The sequence below is a fragment of the Medicago truncatula genome, chromosome 3 (genome assembly GCF_003473485.1).
Source record: "Medicago truncatula cultivar Jemalong A17 chromosome 3, MtrunA17r5.0-ANR, whole genome shotgun sequence".
NCBI lineage: Eukaryota > Viridiplantae > Streptophyta > Magnoliopsida > Fabales > Fabaceae > Medicago > Medicago truncatula.
This window is the reverse complement of record NC_053044.1, coordinates 12266472-12286198: the sequence shown is the minus strand read 5'-3', so window position 1 is coordinate 12286198 and position 19727 is coordinate 12266472. Positions and strand designations below refer to the sequence as shown.

The 19727-nt window shown below is 35.9% G+C and overlaps 1 protein-coding gene across 1 annotated transcript; it reads right to left on the bottom strand.

Annotated features, from left to right (window-relative positions):
- Positions 1–15699: 15699 nt before the first annotated feature.
- LOC11408438 (putative disease resistance RPP13-like protein 1) lies at positions 15700–19020 on the bottom strand. The gene is made up of 2 exons (XM_024779677.2): positions 17205–19020; positions 15700–16803 (listed from the first exon to the last, which is right to left on the bottom strand). Exon 1 carries the CDS (start codon positions 18840–18842, stop codon positions 17220–17222), a length of 1623 nt encoding a protein of 540 aa, XP_024635445.1. The 5' UTR covers positions 18843–19020; the 3' UTR covers positions 15700–16803; positions 17205–17219.
- Positions 19021–19727: the final 707 nt, after the last annotated feature.

Below are 19727 nucleotides of genomic sequence, written 5' to 3'. Positions count from 1 at the left end.
CCATAACTTATCCCGTTGCACTCGTTTTAGGGATTCTGTGCAGAAAGCTCTCGATGAAGGAAGATTGAAATTCGGAGAAAAGGCTAAAGCAACAAATAAGCCTGATGTCGAATCTTCCAAAAAGGCCGATTCCATGTACGCTGAAGTGGTTGGCATAAACATGGTGGATGTTGCAGCACCAAGCGACAGCAAGCTGTTATCGAGAAAGGCTGTACTTGATGATACTGAGATGGTTACTGAAGACCATGTTCGAAATGCCAGCCTGGTTACTGAGGACCAACTCCAAAAGAATGTAGAAAAGGCATACCCTAAAGCTGAAGAAGATCTAGTTGATTTTCTGAATCGCTGCAAAATTTCAAACACCAACGCCATGCTTTGTCCAAGGTGTAGCGCAGTGTTCGATAAGGAAGCCGCTAAAGCAATAGAGAGCGCTCAGCCACAGGCAAAGTGGAACGGGAAGAGGAAAGATAGCCGTCCTAAATTGAAGTTCAATAAAAGGGGTGTCCCGTATAAAGATTATGCTGCTGGAAATTCGCAAAAGAGAAATTGGAGAGGAACTTTCAATCCATCTGCAGACTCCCCCACTGACACTTGGGTCTTTTCAGGAGGAAGAAAGTCTGGCTATTCTGCCCCTCCAACCAAATTGGTGAAGAGAAAAGTTCCTGCTCCTCGACTTGATGTGCCAGAATTGCCTACCAGGTATTCTTATAATAATAATTACAAAGGTAAGCAACCTATGACACGAACTCAATGGCGTAGGTATCAACCCCAGAAAAAAGCAACAGCTTTACAATACATCACCAATGTTATAAAACACAGGATAAGCAGAAAACTGTGTTCGAAATGGTTAAGAAACCAGCAACAGAGAGAATCTCACCCCCATTGTCAATTTTGAAGAAAGATCATCCCAAAGAGGATGAAGATATGACTTCGAATTTCACGGGATCTGACCCTAGTCTCGATATAGTTTGCAATGTGGTTTCTATCCTACCGGTGGAATACGATGTTCAGTTAGAAATTAACGAAGTTGAAAGTGATTTCGTCGATGAAATGGCAACTCACAAGCCACTGTGCTATTATTTCTTCGAAAAACCAGATACTTCGATGAAGTCACATCTCAAGCCTTTATTTATTCAGGCCAAAATCAATGGCGTAGGGGTAAATAAAGTACTAGTGGATGGTGGAGCCACCGTCAACTTGCTGCCTCAATCATTTCTGGGAAGAATTGGACTTTATGACTCTAACTTGAAGCCTCATAATGTTATTCTCACTAACTATGAAGGCACTTCAGGAAATTCTTTGGGCGCCATCGAATTGGAATTAGTGGTGGGCAGCACAAAAAGGGTAACAACATTTATGGTAGTCCCATCAAAAGCGAACTTCAATGTACTATTGGGTAGAGAATGGATACATGGTGTGGGTGCAGTTCCCTCTACGGTGCATCAAAGGATTGCCATATGGAAAGAAGATGGGCTAGTTGAGAACGTGGAAGCCGATCAAAGTTATTTCTTGGCTGAAGTAAACACTATTACCAAGAAGAATTTCAATAAGCAGCTGGCACATATAGCCCCAGTCATATATCCAGGACCCGAAAAGATAACTTCGAGTGATGAAATGTACTCAATGAAACTGCAACCAGAAGCAGGGTTCGTGTGGGAAAAAGAATTCAAAGACCATGACTTTGTAATGGTCAGTCAACAGGAAGTTCAGTTGGAGAATGAAGGTTTGCTCGTAACTAGAGCCCAAGCATACAAAAAGGTTGCTGATAGCCTTGTTCCTAATATTTCTGAGTATGCTACCCCACCAATCGGGGGGGACGCAAGAAATTGAAATTATGTCTGATCCTAGTATGTGGGAGAAAATTACGGCCTACTTGGCCGAAAAAGAGTTATAAACGGCCAAAGAGGCCGAATCTTCGAAGCAAGAGGAGATCGAGAAGCTTGAAGACGGATCGACAGATGTTGATGTCGAAGACCAGAAACTGGATTGCATTTATGATAATGAACCGTTAGGCTTCGAAGAGGATCCTATGGGATCCACTATAAAAATGAAGGCACAAGATCCCCTCGAAGAAATTGATTTGGGTGATGGAACGGTTAAAAGACCTAGTTACGTAAGTGCCAAAATCCCTGAAAAATTTAAATATCAAATTGCAGAGCTATTAAAAGAGTACAAAGATTGCTTTGCATGGGATTACAACGAGATGCCTGGTCTGAAACGAGAAGTGGTGGAGTTAAAGTTACCAATTCGACCAGACAAAAAGCCAGTCAAACAGATTCCGCGTAGATTCGCTCCACAAATCCTACCAAAGATTAAAGAAGAGATCGATCGACTATTGAAATGCGGCTTTATCAGGCCTACAAGGTATGTAGATTGGCTAGCAAATGTAGTTCTAGTTAAAAAGAAAAATGGAACCATAAGGGTATGCATAGATTTTAGAGATCTGAATCTCGCTACCCCTAAAGACGAATACCCAATGCCAGTAGCAGAAATGCTAGTAGATTCAGCGGCGGGTTTCGATTACTTGAGTATGCTAGATGGATACTCTGGTTACAATTAAATCTTTATTGCAGAAGAAGATATCGCTAAGACTGCATTTCGATGCCTAGGGACGTTAGGATGTTATGAATGGATAGTGATGCCATTTGGTCTAAAAAATGCTGGTGTTACATACCAGAAAGCGATGAATTTAATGTTCCATGACTTCATAGAGAATTTTATGCAGGTTTACATAGATGACATTGTAGTGAAATCTTCTTCGGAAGAGAGACACTTGGAACATTTACGCCGATCATTCGAAAGGATGAGGCAATATGGATTGAAAATGAATCCTTTAAAATGTGCATTTGGGGTTTGTGCAGGTGATTTCTTAGGGTTCGTTGTGCACAAAAAAGGAATCGAGATCAACCAGAACAAAACCAAGGCAATAATTGAGACCAAGGCTCCTTCTACAAAGAAAGAATTACAGTCTCTATTAGGAAAAATCAACTTTCTCCGAAGGTTTATATCAAACCTAAGTGGCAAGACACAAGCTTTCTCACCACTACTCCGATTAAAGAAAGATGATGTCTTCAAATGGGAATCCGAGCACCAAAAAGCTTTCGATGAAATCAAGTCATATTTGGTAAATCCTCCGGTTCTTTCCCCTTTGTTGAAGGGTAGAAGAATGAAGTTATATATAGCAACGTCAGATGGCACCATAGGAAGTATGTTAGCACAAGAGGATGAATATGGCACAGAAAGGGCCATTTATTATCTAAGTCGAGTACTTAATGATGTTGAAACAAGATATCATCCTAGTGAAAAACTTTGTTTGTGTTTATTCTTCTCATGTACAAAACTTAAGCATTATATAAAGCCTTTTCACGTTTATGTTTATTCCCATTTTGATATTATTAAACATATGCTGTCGAAACCAATCTTACATAGCCGAGTCGGGAAATGGGCCTTGGCACTGACAGAATATTCATTGACTTATCAACTGATGATAGTCACTGCACAATCTCATACTACCATCCTTCTTCTTTACCAACAACACAGGCGCTCCCCATGGTGAAACACTGGGTCTTACAAATTTCTCAAGAAGGTCTCCAGCATTCTCACCTCACCGTTACCAGCTCCAGCATTCGGTTGCTGTCCTACAGCTTGAGCAACAGCCTCAAGTGCAGCAGCGATAGCAGCATCATTACGACCAGCCATTTCAGAGTTCTACATAAGAAACAACAATGCAGAACAACAACAACAAACAACATTACAGTTGACACTCTATCCTAGGTGGCTCAACACGACTCTACTACTCGTCCGGACGGACCAACCTGCTTTGATACCAATTGTAACACCCCGTTCCCAATAATCAATTAAATAATAAATATTTCAACATCAGAGTAATAACCCAAACGGGCATGTCACACTACATTTTTAAAATTTCTTAAATAGAATATAAAACTATTTAATAAACCACCAATTTTATTCATTTCATCAAAATCTTGCAGCGGAATATGATCAACATCAATTAACAACATCATCCAACATATTTAATATCCAATAAATATTTCTTGGCATAAAAAGCCTCAACAGGGTAATTCAACAGCAATAGGGCTACGCCATCAGTGTTCAAAATTTGATACATAGGAAAGAAATTAAAAGATAAAATCCCATCCCACGTATCAGAGCCCTAGACACTTTGAGCCACCACCTACTACTCAGGATCACCGGCAAGTTACCCATCGGAAGGGCAACATTTTCAAGCAGAAGGGGTGAGATTCACAAACAATAATAATAATATATAATAACTTCAATGAATCAAACACCCTAATATCATAATAATTCTTCAACATTTTATAAACATCATCGTTTTCAATATCCACAACAAGGCATTTAAAGACCAACGACATTGACTCATGCAACACTCCACAACTCCACTAAGACTCCTCTACAATGGATGTGCCACCATATCAGGGCCGGGGCCCTCACCGCTATAGAATGGTTAAAGTATTCTTTTATCAGGACATGAGTCCTCACCGCTAATCACCGTTTTGAACAACAATGTGTTCCACCGCTTTGAACGACAAGGCGTTCCAGGGCAGAAGCCCTCACCGCTTTTATGTTTATGCAACTGACCCACTTGTATATATCTACATACAACTCCAACAATGCATATGAACTCATATGACTCATCACTCCATAATGCGACATCATGTATAACTTATCTAAACAGAAGCATACATCTCAGCTAACCATAAATTACCAAAACCAATCCAACAATTTCAGAAAATACACAATTATTAATAATCATGTTAATGCAACAAGTTCCCTCAACATAGTATACGAGTTTACTTAGTTTCAATTACTCCAACATCTCCAAAATTCATATATTAAGCTAAATCAATTATCATTGTGCTTTAGTAGGATTTGTTACCTATACAAGGGTTATATAAGCTGAAAGAAACATCTTTGAATGCTCAAAAGGGTCCCCTAATGCACGAAGCAAAATTCAGAAAGTGGCTGACTAAGGCTCAGCTCGCTTAAGCGACCGGCTTGCAGAAAGTTTGGGTTTTGCTCGCTGACGGCACGCTCGCGGGTTTGCTCAGGCGAACGCTTGGCAGAAAGCAATTATTTCTACGCTTACGGGCTCGCTCATGGGTTGCTTGAGCGACCTGGCTCCTTCAAATTCTGGGCAGCGATCTTGAATGCTCGCTTAAGCGACGACTCATCTGGGCAGGCCAAAAACCTACGGGTTTAGACCTCTTCTCACTCCAAAAACCCAATTTTAATCCCCTGATCACCCAAAACGTTTTCCAGCAAATGTTTACAGGTCCTATATACAACTAGGCATCTAAAGGAACACAAAACAGGCATCAACAACAACAATTCAGAGCATTCTAGCAATCATACAAAACTTCCCAATTCATCCAACATATTCTAATTTCATTCCAATTCTGATCACAACAACATTATAAGTTAAGAAAATATACTGAACACCAATTTACAACACATTAAACACAATTCTTACACCATTCCTTTCGAAGTCATCATCAACCCTAAATTCCCCATTTTATCTTCAAGAACAATGCATTTGATTAATTTTCAGAAATTACATATTATGATTATTGAAAGATAATCTCACCCTTACCTTAGAATTGTAGAAAAAAAACACAGCAAATCAGTTCCTAGGTTCATCTCCCTTGTTCTTGGTTTTCTCCCCCAAACTTGTCAGTTGTACGTACAAAATGTTTCTCTCCTTATTCTTTCCGTAACTCCCAAAGTATAACTCCCCTCTTTCTATTAATCTCCCCTTAATTTTATTAAATTCTAATTAACTCCCCAACCTCCTAAAATAATTCAATTTCTCAATTTATTATAGGCTTAAATGCTCTTTTGGTCCCTTAAGTATTTATTTGGTATCGCTTTGGTCCCGTAAGTAATAAAAGATCCGTTTAGGTCCCTTAACTTTATTTAAAGTATCGGTTTGATCCTTTCTGTTAATTTAATTCAAAATACATAAAAGACTCTAGTTAATTCTAAAATAAATAAATTAACGACTAGGGCGTTACACCGTGCCAAGCTTCTGACTTTGGGGGAGACATATTTTGTCTCCAAATCTTCGTATTTTCGTACCAAATCAGCTCCAAATCCCTCTCTTTTGCTCCAAGACTTAAACATCAAATATTCGTTCCTGAAATATAACAATATGCAATTAAAGTAAAATAGTTCAAAAATGAAGTAATATAAATATAAAATAAACTTAAATCTAATTAAAATGAAACTATATAACGTATTAAAATAGATAATAAATGACTCATCAGTACCCATTTTCACATACTATGAACATGCAATTTCACCAACAATAATTCAATTATCACCAATTTCATGTATTCAAACATACCATCATAATTAGAGCACGAAATTCAACATCTAAGAACCAATAATCACTTATTCAATTAAGCACTTAATCATACAACAAATGAAAAATCACACTAAATGATTATGATGAATTCTAACCCCCTTACCTTAATTAGCACAAATTCCTAGCCCAAGCTTCACTTTAGCTCCTAGGATCCTCACATCTTCTTGAATCTTCAAGCCTCTTCTCTCTAACCATTTTCTCCTCTTCTCTTGCACATTCTCTCTCTACCTCTCTCAAAATATCTATGTAATGAAATGAATAAGGTTTTTCTCTTAAGACAATGCTTATATAGGCTAGTCCTCTAATGGTCTTAACCTAATACTTTAGTGGACTTAACCCACTCCAACACAATTCTAAAATGTTTCTACATTTTTAACAGTAAAATACTAATAACGACCACTCAATGATAAAATACTAACAACGGTCACTAAACGGTTCACCACTAATTACTACACTCATAACTTAGTAAAATAATGGTTCTCACTAAACACTAAAAATAATCCTCACCAAAAATTACTAATTTACCCTTAATCATCAAATGACCAAAATACCCCTGAGTTCAAAATGACTAAATTACCCTTCTAACTCGAAAACCCAGTAAAATGCACCCAATGGTTAATAATCACACACAAGCACATGTAAACACATATTAAAACAATTAAAAATAAATCTAGCAAAAATCAGGCTGTTACTGTTAACGGCGATTTCCTTTGGACCTTCTTTCGGAAAAAAACTAGAATGAAGAATCGGAAAAAATTCTTAATTCTTAATTCTTCTGTCAAATCCTTAATGGAATAAAAAAAAAAACTAAAATTTAGAATTTTGGAAAAAAATTAGAATTAAGATTGGGACCTTGAAAAAGAAAAAACTAAAATTTAAAATGGGAATAAAATCCTTATTACAACATGATTAAAATTTTGTTGTCCACTTGCCATATCCTTGAAAAAGAAGAAAGTTGTGTTACAGATGTTGTTCCAAATGGATGAGTTTTTTCCCATTCTTAATTCTAGAAGATAGTTAACAGAGATATCCTTCTGGGTAAATCTAGAAGATGAAAAGTTAAAATAAAATAAAAATAATAATACAAAATAAAACAAGTGATTGGCTAAACCCAAACAGGTAACCCGTAAAAGGACAGAAAAAAAAGGGATGAGGTGGTTTTATATTATTGGATGTGTTTAAAGAGTGTGTTAGAGGTCGTGTTCCTAGCATTCCTCTAAATTATTTAAGCGCACACGTAAAAATAAACAATGATCATCGCTCGCCTCGCGACCTCTTTTTCCTCGCCTCGCGAGTTGTGCAATACAGCTCGCCATAGCGAGCAACCTTACTCGCCATAGCGAGCTAAGGCAGAGAGCATGTTGGATTTTGTAATTTCGACTTTTTAGTTGGACCTTGAGTGCCTTTTCGTAGCTCCCGGGTGAATACTCAAGCTACTCTTGTGACTTTCCTCTAAAATCAACTTTTTCAAACCATCATCATCAGGAATACAAATTCTTCCTCTGAACCTCAACACACCCTGATCATCAACCTTGAAATCACTATTCTCAGTTTCATAACCAGCAATCATTAAATCAACAAATTTTACATCTACCTGTGTTAGCCGATATTTGTGAGAATAGTATCATTTAATGCAGTCAAGGGTTTGACCTAAAAAGTTGGACTTAGCTTTGTGAAAGAATCCATCGAAAAATATATGTATACCTTTAGCGGGAATCGAAGAAGCCGTTTTAGTTCGATGGATAAAGGAAGTTATCGAAGCGCCTTCAGATTTTTTGGATAAGATCAAGCAGTTAGCAAACGGCTAGTTTCAAACGGCTAGTTTCGATTTTGAATCGAACGGATATGATTAGGTAGTTATAGGACTATCTGTATAAATAGTAGTTTTTCTTAGGAAAAAGGGGTCACAATTCAATCATACTAAAAACTTACACTCAATACTGTCCGTATGGAAGCGACAAATGAGTCACAAGTTGCAAAGTATGAATATGTGCACCAACTTTCATTAAGTCTTTACAAATTCAATACAATCTTTTAAACACTTTTTGCAATTTAAGTCTTGTTTTTACTAAGTCCTTTCAAAGTACTTCCTTTTTATTGTCATTATCTACAGAATTTCGATTGGATTCAACACGGATTGGATTCAATTCTTTACATTTTGTTCTTGTCTTTACTTTATCAAAAATACTTTACGAACAAGTATTACTCCTACTTTCAAACAACAAAAGCACAATATGCTCCTAAGATTTACTGGTTGATCTTCCAAGTAAACATTATGGAAACCAGCGATTGTTTACCAAAAATTAGTGTAAACAAATTGGCACGCCCAGTGGGACCTTTTGTGCTTTTAACTTGGAAAATTTTTTCAATTCTAAAATTTTTGTTGGTCTGCATTGTGTATGCGTTTAAGGAATAACAAAATACTTCCTGAAATGACGCGTCCTTCTATAGTTTCTGGCACAACAGCAGCGAACACTGCTTCTACTTCAGGAACAGCGACCAATCAAACAATTCCGATAGGGTCTCCGCAACTTAACCAGAATAGCAATATGACTAATGTATTAGAGCCTGTAGAGACCCTACTAGAGGAAAACGTAACTTCACAAACATCACAGGCCAATACGTCGAATACGATGGCCTATAATACTTTAAGAAGTACCCCGGCGGTTACGACAGCCGCTCAGACTACCCAGTCTGCGGGAAATACGTTTTCTCAAAGGTTTCTCAATCTGGGAAACAATGGAAGAGGGTCCTATGGCATCCCAACCTCTTCGACCCAAACTTCACACACTACCACGATCATACCACCCTTTTCTAACCAGGGGGAAAATGTCTCGTTTGGTAGATCTCAACAAACGTTTATCCCATTCGGTTCGCCTCAACAATCATTGACCAACGCTTCGATGAATGCGTTAAGGCAAACCATGGCAGAGACTAACCATGATATGGTTAATATGGCGACACAACAAGTCGCGACTGTTATTAGTCCTTTGATTCAAGAGACGAATAGCAGTTACCAAAGTATAACTCCCCTCTTTCTATTAATCTCCCCTTAATTCTATTAAATTCTAATTAACTCCCCAACCTCCTAAAATAATTCAATTTCTCAATTTATTATAAAAAAATAACTACATAATAAAATATTATACACCAAATAAATCACACATATTAATTAAAAACACATAAAAGACTCTAGTTAATTCTAAAATAAATAAATTAACGACTAGGGCGTTACACCGTGCCAAGCTTCTGACTTTGGGGGAGACATATTTTGTCTCCAAATCTTCGTATTTTCGTACCGAATCAGCTCCAAATCCCTTTCTTTTGCTCCAAGACTTAATCCATCAAATATTTGTTCCTGAAAATACCTTGTTATTGACAATTTTTAATACCTTGTTATCATCAAAACTCATAAAGGTTTATTGTGAAACACATTTTGTTCCAACAGGTTACTGCGTTCTTCTCACACGTTCTTTCGGATAATTTGGTTGGCTTGTGTCTGGATTATTTGGAATGAAATGAACAACAAGGTATTTCATCAGAAGGTTGCAGATCCGCATTATTTAAGAGAGAGGGGCAAAATGTTATCGTTTTAGTGGCTAAAGACAAATATGCTTACTTTTGTTTTTAGCTATCATGAGTGGGGGCAGCACCCTCTGTCTTTTATGGGTATAATCTTTATGATTATTAAGCAAATCATCAACACACTTCATACTAATCTCATGAAATGTAATCATGTGACTACTCAATTTGATTGTAGTTATGATAGGTTGTTGCTGACCACATGGGGTTCATACTTATTTTGGGGAAATGAAAATAGGAATGCTCCATTGCGAGCTTGTTCACCTGGAATTCCCAGTGGTTTAGTGAGTAATTTTGAGTTTAAACCATTTGATGGTACTGCAAACCCATACTTGGGCTTATCTGCTACAGTTGCTGCTGGCATTGATGGCCTTTGTAACACCCCGAATTTTATATTTAATTAGTGAATTATACTAGTTAGATAAATTCTTAAGTTTAAGATTCAATTGATGTTATGATGCTTAAAATATATGTTAATTATGAGATGATGGTTTACGATGACTAATGATGTACTAGGAAGATTGTCAATAATGAAGAGGAAAACAGATAAGTAAAATAAGATAAGAAAAGGGGGAGGTGTCGAATAGAAGAAAATAACTAAGTGGGGGAGGGAGGAGTAAAAATAATAGGAAATAGAATAGAAAGAGTAATAGATGGAGGTTAGCCCAAGTATATTTAGAGAATTAACACTCTATAGTTTCAGTATCTTTTGAACGTGAAAAAGAATAGAAGAGGAGAGCGGAGGCAGAGAGAACCCTAGTGCAACAAGGTCAAGCCAAAACCAGATTTTTCAAAGGTTCGAGGTAAAGGGGAGATTCCTACTACTTTAGGGTGTGTTATCTATGATAGTTTATTTATTATGAGGTTTTATTGTGATGTGAAATATGATGAAGTTATGGTGCTGCATAACAACAATGATGTTGTTGAACGAACAAGAATTAAGAGATTAATTTAGGGTTTATAAATTAAAGATTTTGATCCTGAGAAGAGTAGGTAATCCGATGAGATAATGGAAAATTTAATGTTTAGATGAAAGGGAAACCCTAGGTAATGTCTCCTATCAATTTAGGTTCAAACGAAGTCAAAAACAGATATTTCTAGCCAAATTAGGGGTAAATTCGAGGGCAAAAACGATGTTTTCTGGGTTCTGAGAACTGCCAAATCGTGCCACGATTGAAAGCCAACGTGCCACGCTTTTTCCAGCAATGAAATCATTTTTTGAAGTTGCCCAATCGTGCCACGATTGGAATTCAACGTGCCACGATGCAGTGTGGACTTAAATTAATTTTTAAACTCTTTTTATGACTCCAAAGGGTCCCTAAGACGTATAGTAAGGCCCCAAATCAATAAACCAAAATGAGAGGGATTTAATTAAGGGTTATAGGGTAGTTTCTCTTGCTATAATGTATTTAAAATAAGATGGTTGTCAAATGAGTTGGAGAAGAGTAAAGGTGAAGATAAGTTTATTTAGAAACAGCATGAACTATAGTAAACCAAGAATACGAAGATGGAATTCTAGGGCATAGACGATAACAATGTGGAATTAATATATGAGGATAGGATCTCAAGGACGTAATGAACTAGAAGATCATGACAAGATGATGACTTAGACTTAAGTAGACGAATATATGGTGTAAGTTGATGATGAGTTGCTAATGACGTAAGATAATGAAGTAAGATGAAGTTGCGATTATTAAGTGCAAATGATGTAAAATGACGTATGATGAATGAAGTTCTTGTTTTCTAATAATAAGCAATATGACGGGTAATTACGACGTAAAGATGACGTGTTGTTTATATGTCTTCTAAATGATGTTTTGGTGAGTCCACATGCATCATATCATACTGCATAATGACGAATGACGAATGACGAATGTAAGTTCCGTAACACACCTCTGACTTACATTATTATGACGATAGGATCCGGTACCGGCATGCATGTAGGTCTAGGAATGAACCATGTTGCATATAAGTCGTAAATAGGTGAAAATGCGGTATGTGTGAATGATGTGAATTGATGTGAAACGTTCATTTTTGTGTGTCATATGACGTATGAGTTTTGATGACTATATGAAGTGAATGGTGTAAATATTATGTGGAATGACTGATGATAAAATGATGATGTGACTATGATAATGTGATGATGCAATTTATTTCTTATGAATCCTAAAGTATGTTATGATGTGAATTCTCACCCTTTTATGTTGTTTGTGTGTTTGGTGTCTGTACTCCTGGGGTACAGATACACAGGAAGAGGAGATTTAGCCTTGCGGGACGCTTAGAAGGTGGCAATGGGAATATACCTCCGTAGCTATTTATCTTTATCAATGAGTAGTCGAATAAATGTGTGCTCTGATCTGTAACACTTGGGATTGGGGTTAAACGTTGAACGTCTTTATGTTATGATGTTAAAGGACCATGACTTTTTATGTTATTTATCAACATATGCCGATGAACAATTTGATGTCTTTGAATTATGAAGTTTTATTTTAAGCATTTTCTATTGTTAAGTTAGACGCCCATTTACTTATTTATGGTATGATGGATAATGAAGAAGTGTAACATCCTTTATATCTTAATATTTGTACTTATTATTAATTAAAATCAACGTCGGGATTTAGGGTGTTATAGCCTTCGTCGACATCTTTCTCTTCCAGAGCCTATTGGTAAGATAATATAAACTGTAAGTCTTTTTCCCTTTCTAATCTGCTACCATTTTCGTCGGCACTGTTCTTGTATGGTTCTTTTGCTGATTTGTATTATGATTGCATAATATTTTTTTGGTTCTTACAATTTAAGAATTTTTATAAAATATTTAATTGAATAATGAACTTCATATTTTATGTATGAAACAGACACAGATCCAAATCTAGAAAACCTTCAGAGATTGCCAAAATCACTCTCAGAATCTTTGGAAGCTCTCCATAAGACTGATTTCTTTGATGAATTTATCGGTCAGAAGTTGCTAACTATCATAGAATTAATTGGAAAGGTAAATATTTTGACTTGTTTTTTTGTACGTCATATTTTGACTTAGATGAAATTAAATTTGTATGTTGCTTTTAACACTTGGGTAGATTTTTGGGCACTATCAAATAATTGCACTTCTTGATCGTAATGAAAATCAGACTACTCATATTTTAAGTTGTACGTGTGTCTAAGTCTATTTAGTGAAGGTTCATTATGAGTCATATGATTCTCATCCATTGAATAAATAAAAAAACTAGAGTTTGTCTTTAATTTTTTTTTTACTAAATCAATTTTCTATAAGGTAATTAAGTTCCTTAAAAATCCTCCAGATTTTATGTATAAAGTCCTAAATTTTTCCACCACCCCCTTTCATCTTTACGTGGTTCTCTCAACCAAACTAATAATTCTGATGTTTCATTAATATGTTACTTGTGATGCAAGACTGAAATTGATCATTACTCGAAGAACAAGGACGCATACAAGCAACTCATCCACCGCTATTGATTTCAACGAATTAATGTGACTTGAGATATCAAACTATTGGTTGTCTTATTTTCTTGAGCAAGATTGTTTTGATGAATTTTTCAAATAGAAATTTATTGTTATTCGTTTTAAAAAAATTCCTTTTTCACTTTAATTTTTCTGTTTATTTTGTAATTAGGAAAGTAAACTATCATTGTGTGTAATTTCTGAGGCAAGACTGTTTTGATGTCAAACTACTATGTTTATTGTGATGCCAGACTGAAATTGATCAATACTCGAAGGACAAGGACACATACAATTTTCTTTTGTTTATATTTTTTAGATGTTCATTTTTTCTTCAATAATGCATACCAATTAGTAATTATTAAAACAAATAAATCGTGGAAACAAATAAATCATGATAAACTCTTCAAGAGCATTATCATGTTTAGTCAAAGGTCTGTCAACTTTCTTGATGTTTTAAAATTGACTTTCTTCCAAAAACTTATTTCTCACTTTGAGATCTTTCATTTTGGATTAACAGACTTTTGGCTTGATGTTCCATGAGCTTAGATTCTTCTGTCAACAAATCAAATATTTTCTTTAAAGTTTGTAAAGCTTTTGATTTTTCTAGACAACGTCCTACAAGTTCTTTGACAGTGTCAACAAATTGTTCATGAGTTAGTTTAGAAATACCTCATCATCATCAGAGTTTGAACCAGATTTTGCATCAGAAGTTGTAGTGGCCATTAGGGTCAGATTAGCTTCTTCATCTTCTTCCTTTTTACGTTCTAATTCTTCATCAAATTTGTCCCATGTTGCCATAAGACTCTTCTAAAGTTTTCTCCTGTAACTTTCTTTCCTGGAGCTCTCCTTCTTTCACTTGTCTTTCTGTAACTCTAGACAGTCAGCAATGAAATGACCAAGTTTCTTGCAGCGGAAGCAACCCTTACGTTCTTCCTTCCTGTTCTTGAAACTTGATTCTTTTAACCCACTTCTTTTACCTAGTATCCTTATCTTCTTGGTCAACTAATACAATATTTTGGTTAAATAAGGCATCTTTTCAAGACTTGAATCATCTTCGGAATCTCCATCAAGAACTTCTTCTTCTGACTCAGCAGTCTTTAGAGTTTTGGCAGATTTTTCCTTGGATGTCAAAGAAATAGACTTCGATTTCTTAGCAGGTTCATCTCCAACAAGCTCAATCTCATGATATTTGAGGGAGCTTATCAGATTCTCCAAGCTCAATGTGTTCAAATCCCTTGCTTCGTGAATGCTTGTAACCTTTGGTCTAAACATGGCAGGAGGGTCCTAAGAATCTTCTTGACATGATCAGGTACATTATAACTTTTTGCTCAAAACCTAAAGGCCAGATACAAAAATTAGAAACCTTGAATACATGGTTTTAATATCTTCATCTTTCTTCATTTTAAAAAGCTCATACTGATGAACTAACTGGTTAGCCTTAGCCTCTTTTACTTGCTGGTTTCCCTAATAGGTAAAAAACAGTGACTAAAAAATTAGCTTTTGTAGTAGATTTATCCAAGCTCTTGATATACTCTGAATGAGGTATTGCATCGACCAGAATCCCTCGTACTCTATGATGCTTTTTGTATTCTTTCTTTTGAGTAGCAGTCAAGCTTTTCCTGTCTGTCACTTTTCGTTCTGTATCAACAACAAGTGTAACACCGTCTTCAATTATGTCCCATGGTTCATTCAACACCAATGATGTAACCGTACATTTTTCTTTTTCACCATAAAATTTGCGTAATTTCTCCACTGAAAGATGGAGGTTTTACTGAAAAGTTGTGCTTTTCATTAGTGGTGTTGTAATCATAGTTGATAGTAGCGTTGTTATTTCTGCCTGAAACAGTAGGACCAAAACCACTCTCATCAGTAGACATGTTTTTCTCTATGAATCTTTAACTGTGGCACGGTTAAGTGGTTGAGCACAAACCGTACTTTGATACCAACCGAAGGTGAGAAAAACACAAGAGGAGGGGGGTTGAATTGTATTGGTTTTTTCAACTTTTCTAAGTGTTTGCAGTTCTCAGAGTCTGAATGAATTCACAGCCTGAGTTAGGTTCAGAAACTGAGGAGTACTCCGAAACTGCTTGCAGTGAAGTAAGATAATAGAGAGAGGGAAAACAGACACAAACAATTATACTGGTTCCTCAAACAATCCAAGAGGAGTCTAGTCCCCTTGCACTTCCAAGGGATTTCATATAGTCAAACAAGGTTACAAATGCTCAAGGACACAGCCAAGAGACTTCCAATGCTCAAGCACAAAAGCAAGAGGCTTTCAATGCTTAATCACAACTGAAAAAGACTTCTAAGAGTTTACAAATAAACAGATTTATTCTTACATTTGATATACAATCAGAGATGTAAACAATACAAAACAGAACAAACTCTAATACTTAGAATTTCTAAGATACAAACTTCGATAAAAAAATTCTTAAGTGTTCTATGTTCTTTTTAATTTGTACAGAGTAAGGCACAATAAAAATAGAAGAGTCTTATTGTTTGTTCTTCAAGTCTTCAGCTCCTTACACATGCAAGGATTTGAGAGACGTTGGAGAAGAGTGTCAACGCATTAAGAATCGTTGAGAAGTTTCAAATCAAGGACATTGGGCCATTTCCTGATATGGATAATGCAATTGATTAGACATTTGAAATTTCTTTGTTGAAACTGAAATTATCCGTTCATTCTTTTTGTCCTTGGAGTTCTTTGTTTGTTTCTACACGTGGTCAGAAGAAGACAAATTGTACTATCAGTGCCTTTATAGAGACATCTACAAAAGAGGATAAATCTGACGTGGCTTTTGGGTCCCTCAGGATCTTCTGTACTTCAGAGTCTGATGCTCTTCATAATCTGATGTAGATCTTCAACTTCTTCGTGACTTTCTTTCTTCTGATCCAAGATGTTGACTTCTGATTGCCTTTTTTTAGATCATCAACCTTGGTCTTTTAGTTTATTTTGTGCTTCTGATGCTCTTATTTATGTTCAGATTTTGTTAAATTTAATCTTTGGTCCTGCACACTTGAACATATATTAACATATCTAATTGTTCTTCAATACTTTGTTATTATCAAATCTCTAGAGGAATTGTACAAACCAATTTTGTTCCAACAGAGACATATGTCCCTCTAACTCATATTAAATGTCGCGTTTGGAGGGTTCTGTCATGTTTTAATTTTTTTTTTATTAATTATGCCTATTTCAATCTTAAATTTAGTATTATTGTTCAAAAAAAAATGGTAAAATTATTCCTGAGACTTTCCCTCGTTGCCATCCTATCAGCATACGTACGTTTCTCAATCGACAAAAACAGTATTTTGACAGTTTCCGTGAGGAAGTATCCACCGGCATCATGAATTACCTGCGCGAAGTAAGAAAGTGTATTACCTTTGTTGAATTAAATAGTGTGTATATATTAAAATAAAATTGAACTATACAGAGGAAAAAGTACAACCTGAGTAAATGTTAATTTTTCTTTATTACTCGTAATCAATTTAAAAACAAGTTTATAACATTTCTAAATATTTCAAGTTGACAATGTAAATGTGACAAATCTAACGGTTTCATCTGGTTCAACAATGTAGATGTGACAAGCCTAACTCTTTAGTCCCTTTAATATGAGCTACAAAGACTAAAATGAATTTCTATGTACTGTTTTATTATAATTTGTAAACTAAAGTCTATTTAAGCTTTGTAGCACCGACACGACACTGACACATGTGATTACTTTTAATTATGTCATTTTCTTAAGTTACTACTTACTACTGATAGAGAACCTCAAACTTCAAACTTCTTGAGAAAGTCATACACTCCTTGATTATATGAAAAATGACGAACATTTTTAGACATGTTACCACCACATTCAAGCCTGAAGCAACTTGTTCCTGACACCACTAAGGCTAAATCATTGACAAGGTCGTGCATAACAAATTTTTCTTTTCCATCATCATTTGATTGTTGAATTAAGGACCTGGATAACAATTCAATAAAGTAGTCATGACCTACTTCCTCAGCTGTTTTATTACACTGAGAATGCTCTAGGAAGCCTTCTGCCATCCATAACAAAATCAATTCCTTCTTGTCAAGTGAAAAATCCTTCGGAAAAATTGAGCAATAGGCAAAACATCTTTTCAAATGTGAGGGAAGATATTGATAACTTAGACGCAAAGCAGGTAAAATATTATCATTTGGTAAGTTCCATATGTCACTATTTAGAATTGTACTCCACTCTTTAGCATCTACCTTTGAACGCAAAATTCCACCGAGCGTTTTAGCAGCTATGGGCAACCCACCACATTTTTTGGCGATCTTTCTACCAATTTCTTCCAGATTTGGGCATTTACTACCACCACGGACTTCACTTCCAAATGCATGCTTTGAAAGTAACGACCAACAGTCATCATCTGATAGAGGATCTACTTTGTGAATAGGAAACGTGTGTGCAACCTCCGCAACTTTTTGTTGGCGTGTTGTGATGATCACCCTACTTCCTGTTTTGCCGTTAATCAATGGAGTTACTAACTCATCCCAATCATTATAACTATCATTCCACAGATCGTCCAGCACCAACAAAAATCTTTTATCCCTCAAGTTTTGATTCAGTTCAACTCGAAGAGAATCAAGATTATTGCTTTCACCACCTCTTGAAGTGACAGATTCATGAATGGTTTTAGTTACTCTCAAAATATCGAAATCCTCCGATACACAAACCCAGACTTTCAGATCAAAATGGTCTTGAACTTCTTTATCATTATAAAGAAGTTGGGCAAGAGTGGTTTTGCCAACACCGCCCATACCCAAAATTGCGACCACACCAATACTACTATTGGTAGTGCCACTGTCAGATATCAACATACTAATGAGTCTCTCTTTATCATCCTTCCTACCAACCATAACAGATTTATTTACCATTGAACTTGAAGGCGTTCTAAGAGAAACTCTCCCTCTCACAGTTTGCAAGCCAAGGATATCTCTCTGTTGTGCAAAAAGCTGCAGCCTTTGACACATAATCTTCATTTGTGAATTGATCTCTCCATAGAGAGTTTTAAAAGGAGATGAAAAGAGGTTCCAAACCTGATTAGTCATGTTTTCAGCTTGTTTCTTCTCCACCTTACATCGCAGGGAGTCGTAATTGATTTGGTTAAGCAAATCCTCAGCATCATAGATTGCATCTTTCAGCTGATCCAACCATTGTTTGACAGCAGTGTTGGTGATTTGCTTCAGTTCTGCATCATCCAGCACCACCTGAAGAGCGAGTAGTGTTGTTTCCAACTCTGCCAAGAGTGAGGAATTCAGCTTGTTGTTTCTGATGTAATCACAAAACTCTTGTGAAGCAAGTTTCTCAACTAAAGTCTGAACAGTAGCAGAGAGAAAAGCTCCTCCCACCAAAGTTGCAGCCATTTTCTATTGTTAAAGTAAAAGCAGCAAGGAATGAAGTTGTAACTAAATCTTGAATGAATTTTAGAACTATGAAGATTTAGAATTGGGATAGTTGGCAGTGTGTGTATGGTAAAGAGATAAGGCTGAAGAAAAATACACGGTTATGATAGGGTTAGGTCGCTGTTTCACAAACCTACCAATCCACTTAATAACAAATATCGACTTTAGAGTGTCGTATATTAGGAGGCTATTATAAAATATGATAGGGTTAGGCCGGCTATATAAAATATGATATTTGATACAATTATTCACCTACTACCAGAACCCATGTCTTTGTATTAAAGCTTTTATTTTACATGCTGATATTGCCTAATAAAATAAGTAAATCAAATAAAGTAGATATTATATTATCATCATGATTTGTCTTCACATTCTATCAGTATCACAAGTTTATACTGACAATATAAAAATTTGCATGTAGTGGAACAATTGCCAGTAAATAAATTCTCACTCAAACTTGTATAACTATTGTAGCTGCAGTCACGTTATAAACCATGTTTCATCTGTTGAGGCGATGATTAACAGTGAGAAACCCAAAGCTTCTCCTTTTAATTGGACACTTCACAAAAGATAATCTGGATAAATAAAATAACTAGTGGAGCAATAGTAGTAGATAAACGGGAGAGTCATTTGTCGTTGTTCAGGTTTCAACTAAAATAAGAAAATTTTGTTTATAAGAGTTTAGATAAAAATCGAATTACAATTTTTACCGATCAAATGATTATTGTGATCGGTGAGAAACAAGTTTAGGACCATACTCCTTGATTTTGTTGATCGAACTGATGAACTCGAAAATGACTTAGATTTGAGGTTCCTATCAGGGCGGTTTTATAAAATTAAAGGCTC

What these genes read in the sequence shown, in the direction of transcription:
- LOC11408438 (XM_024779677.2), bottom strand. Translation starts at nt 18,842, where the DNA reads ATGGCTGCAACTTTGGTGGGAGGAGCTTTTCTCTCTGCTACTGTTCAG.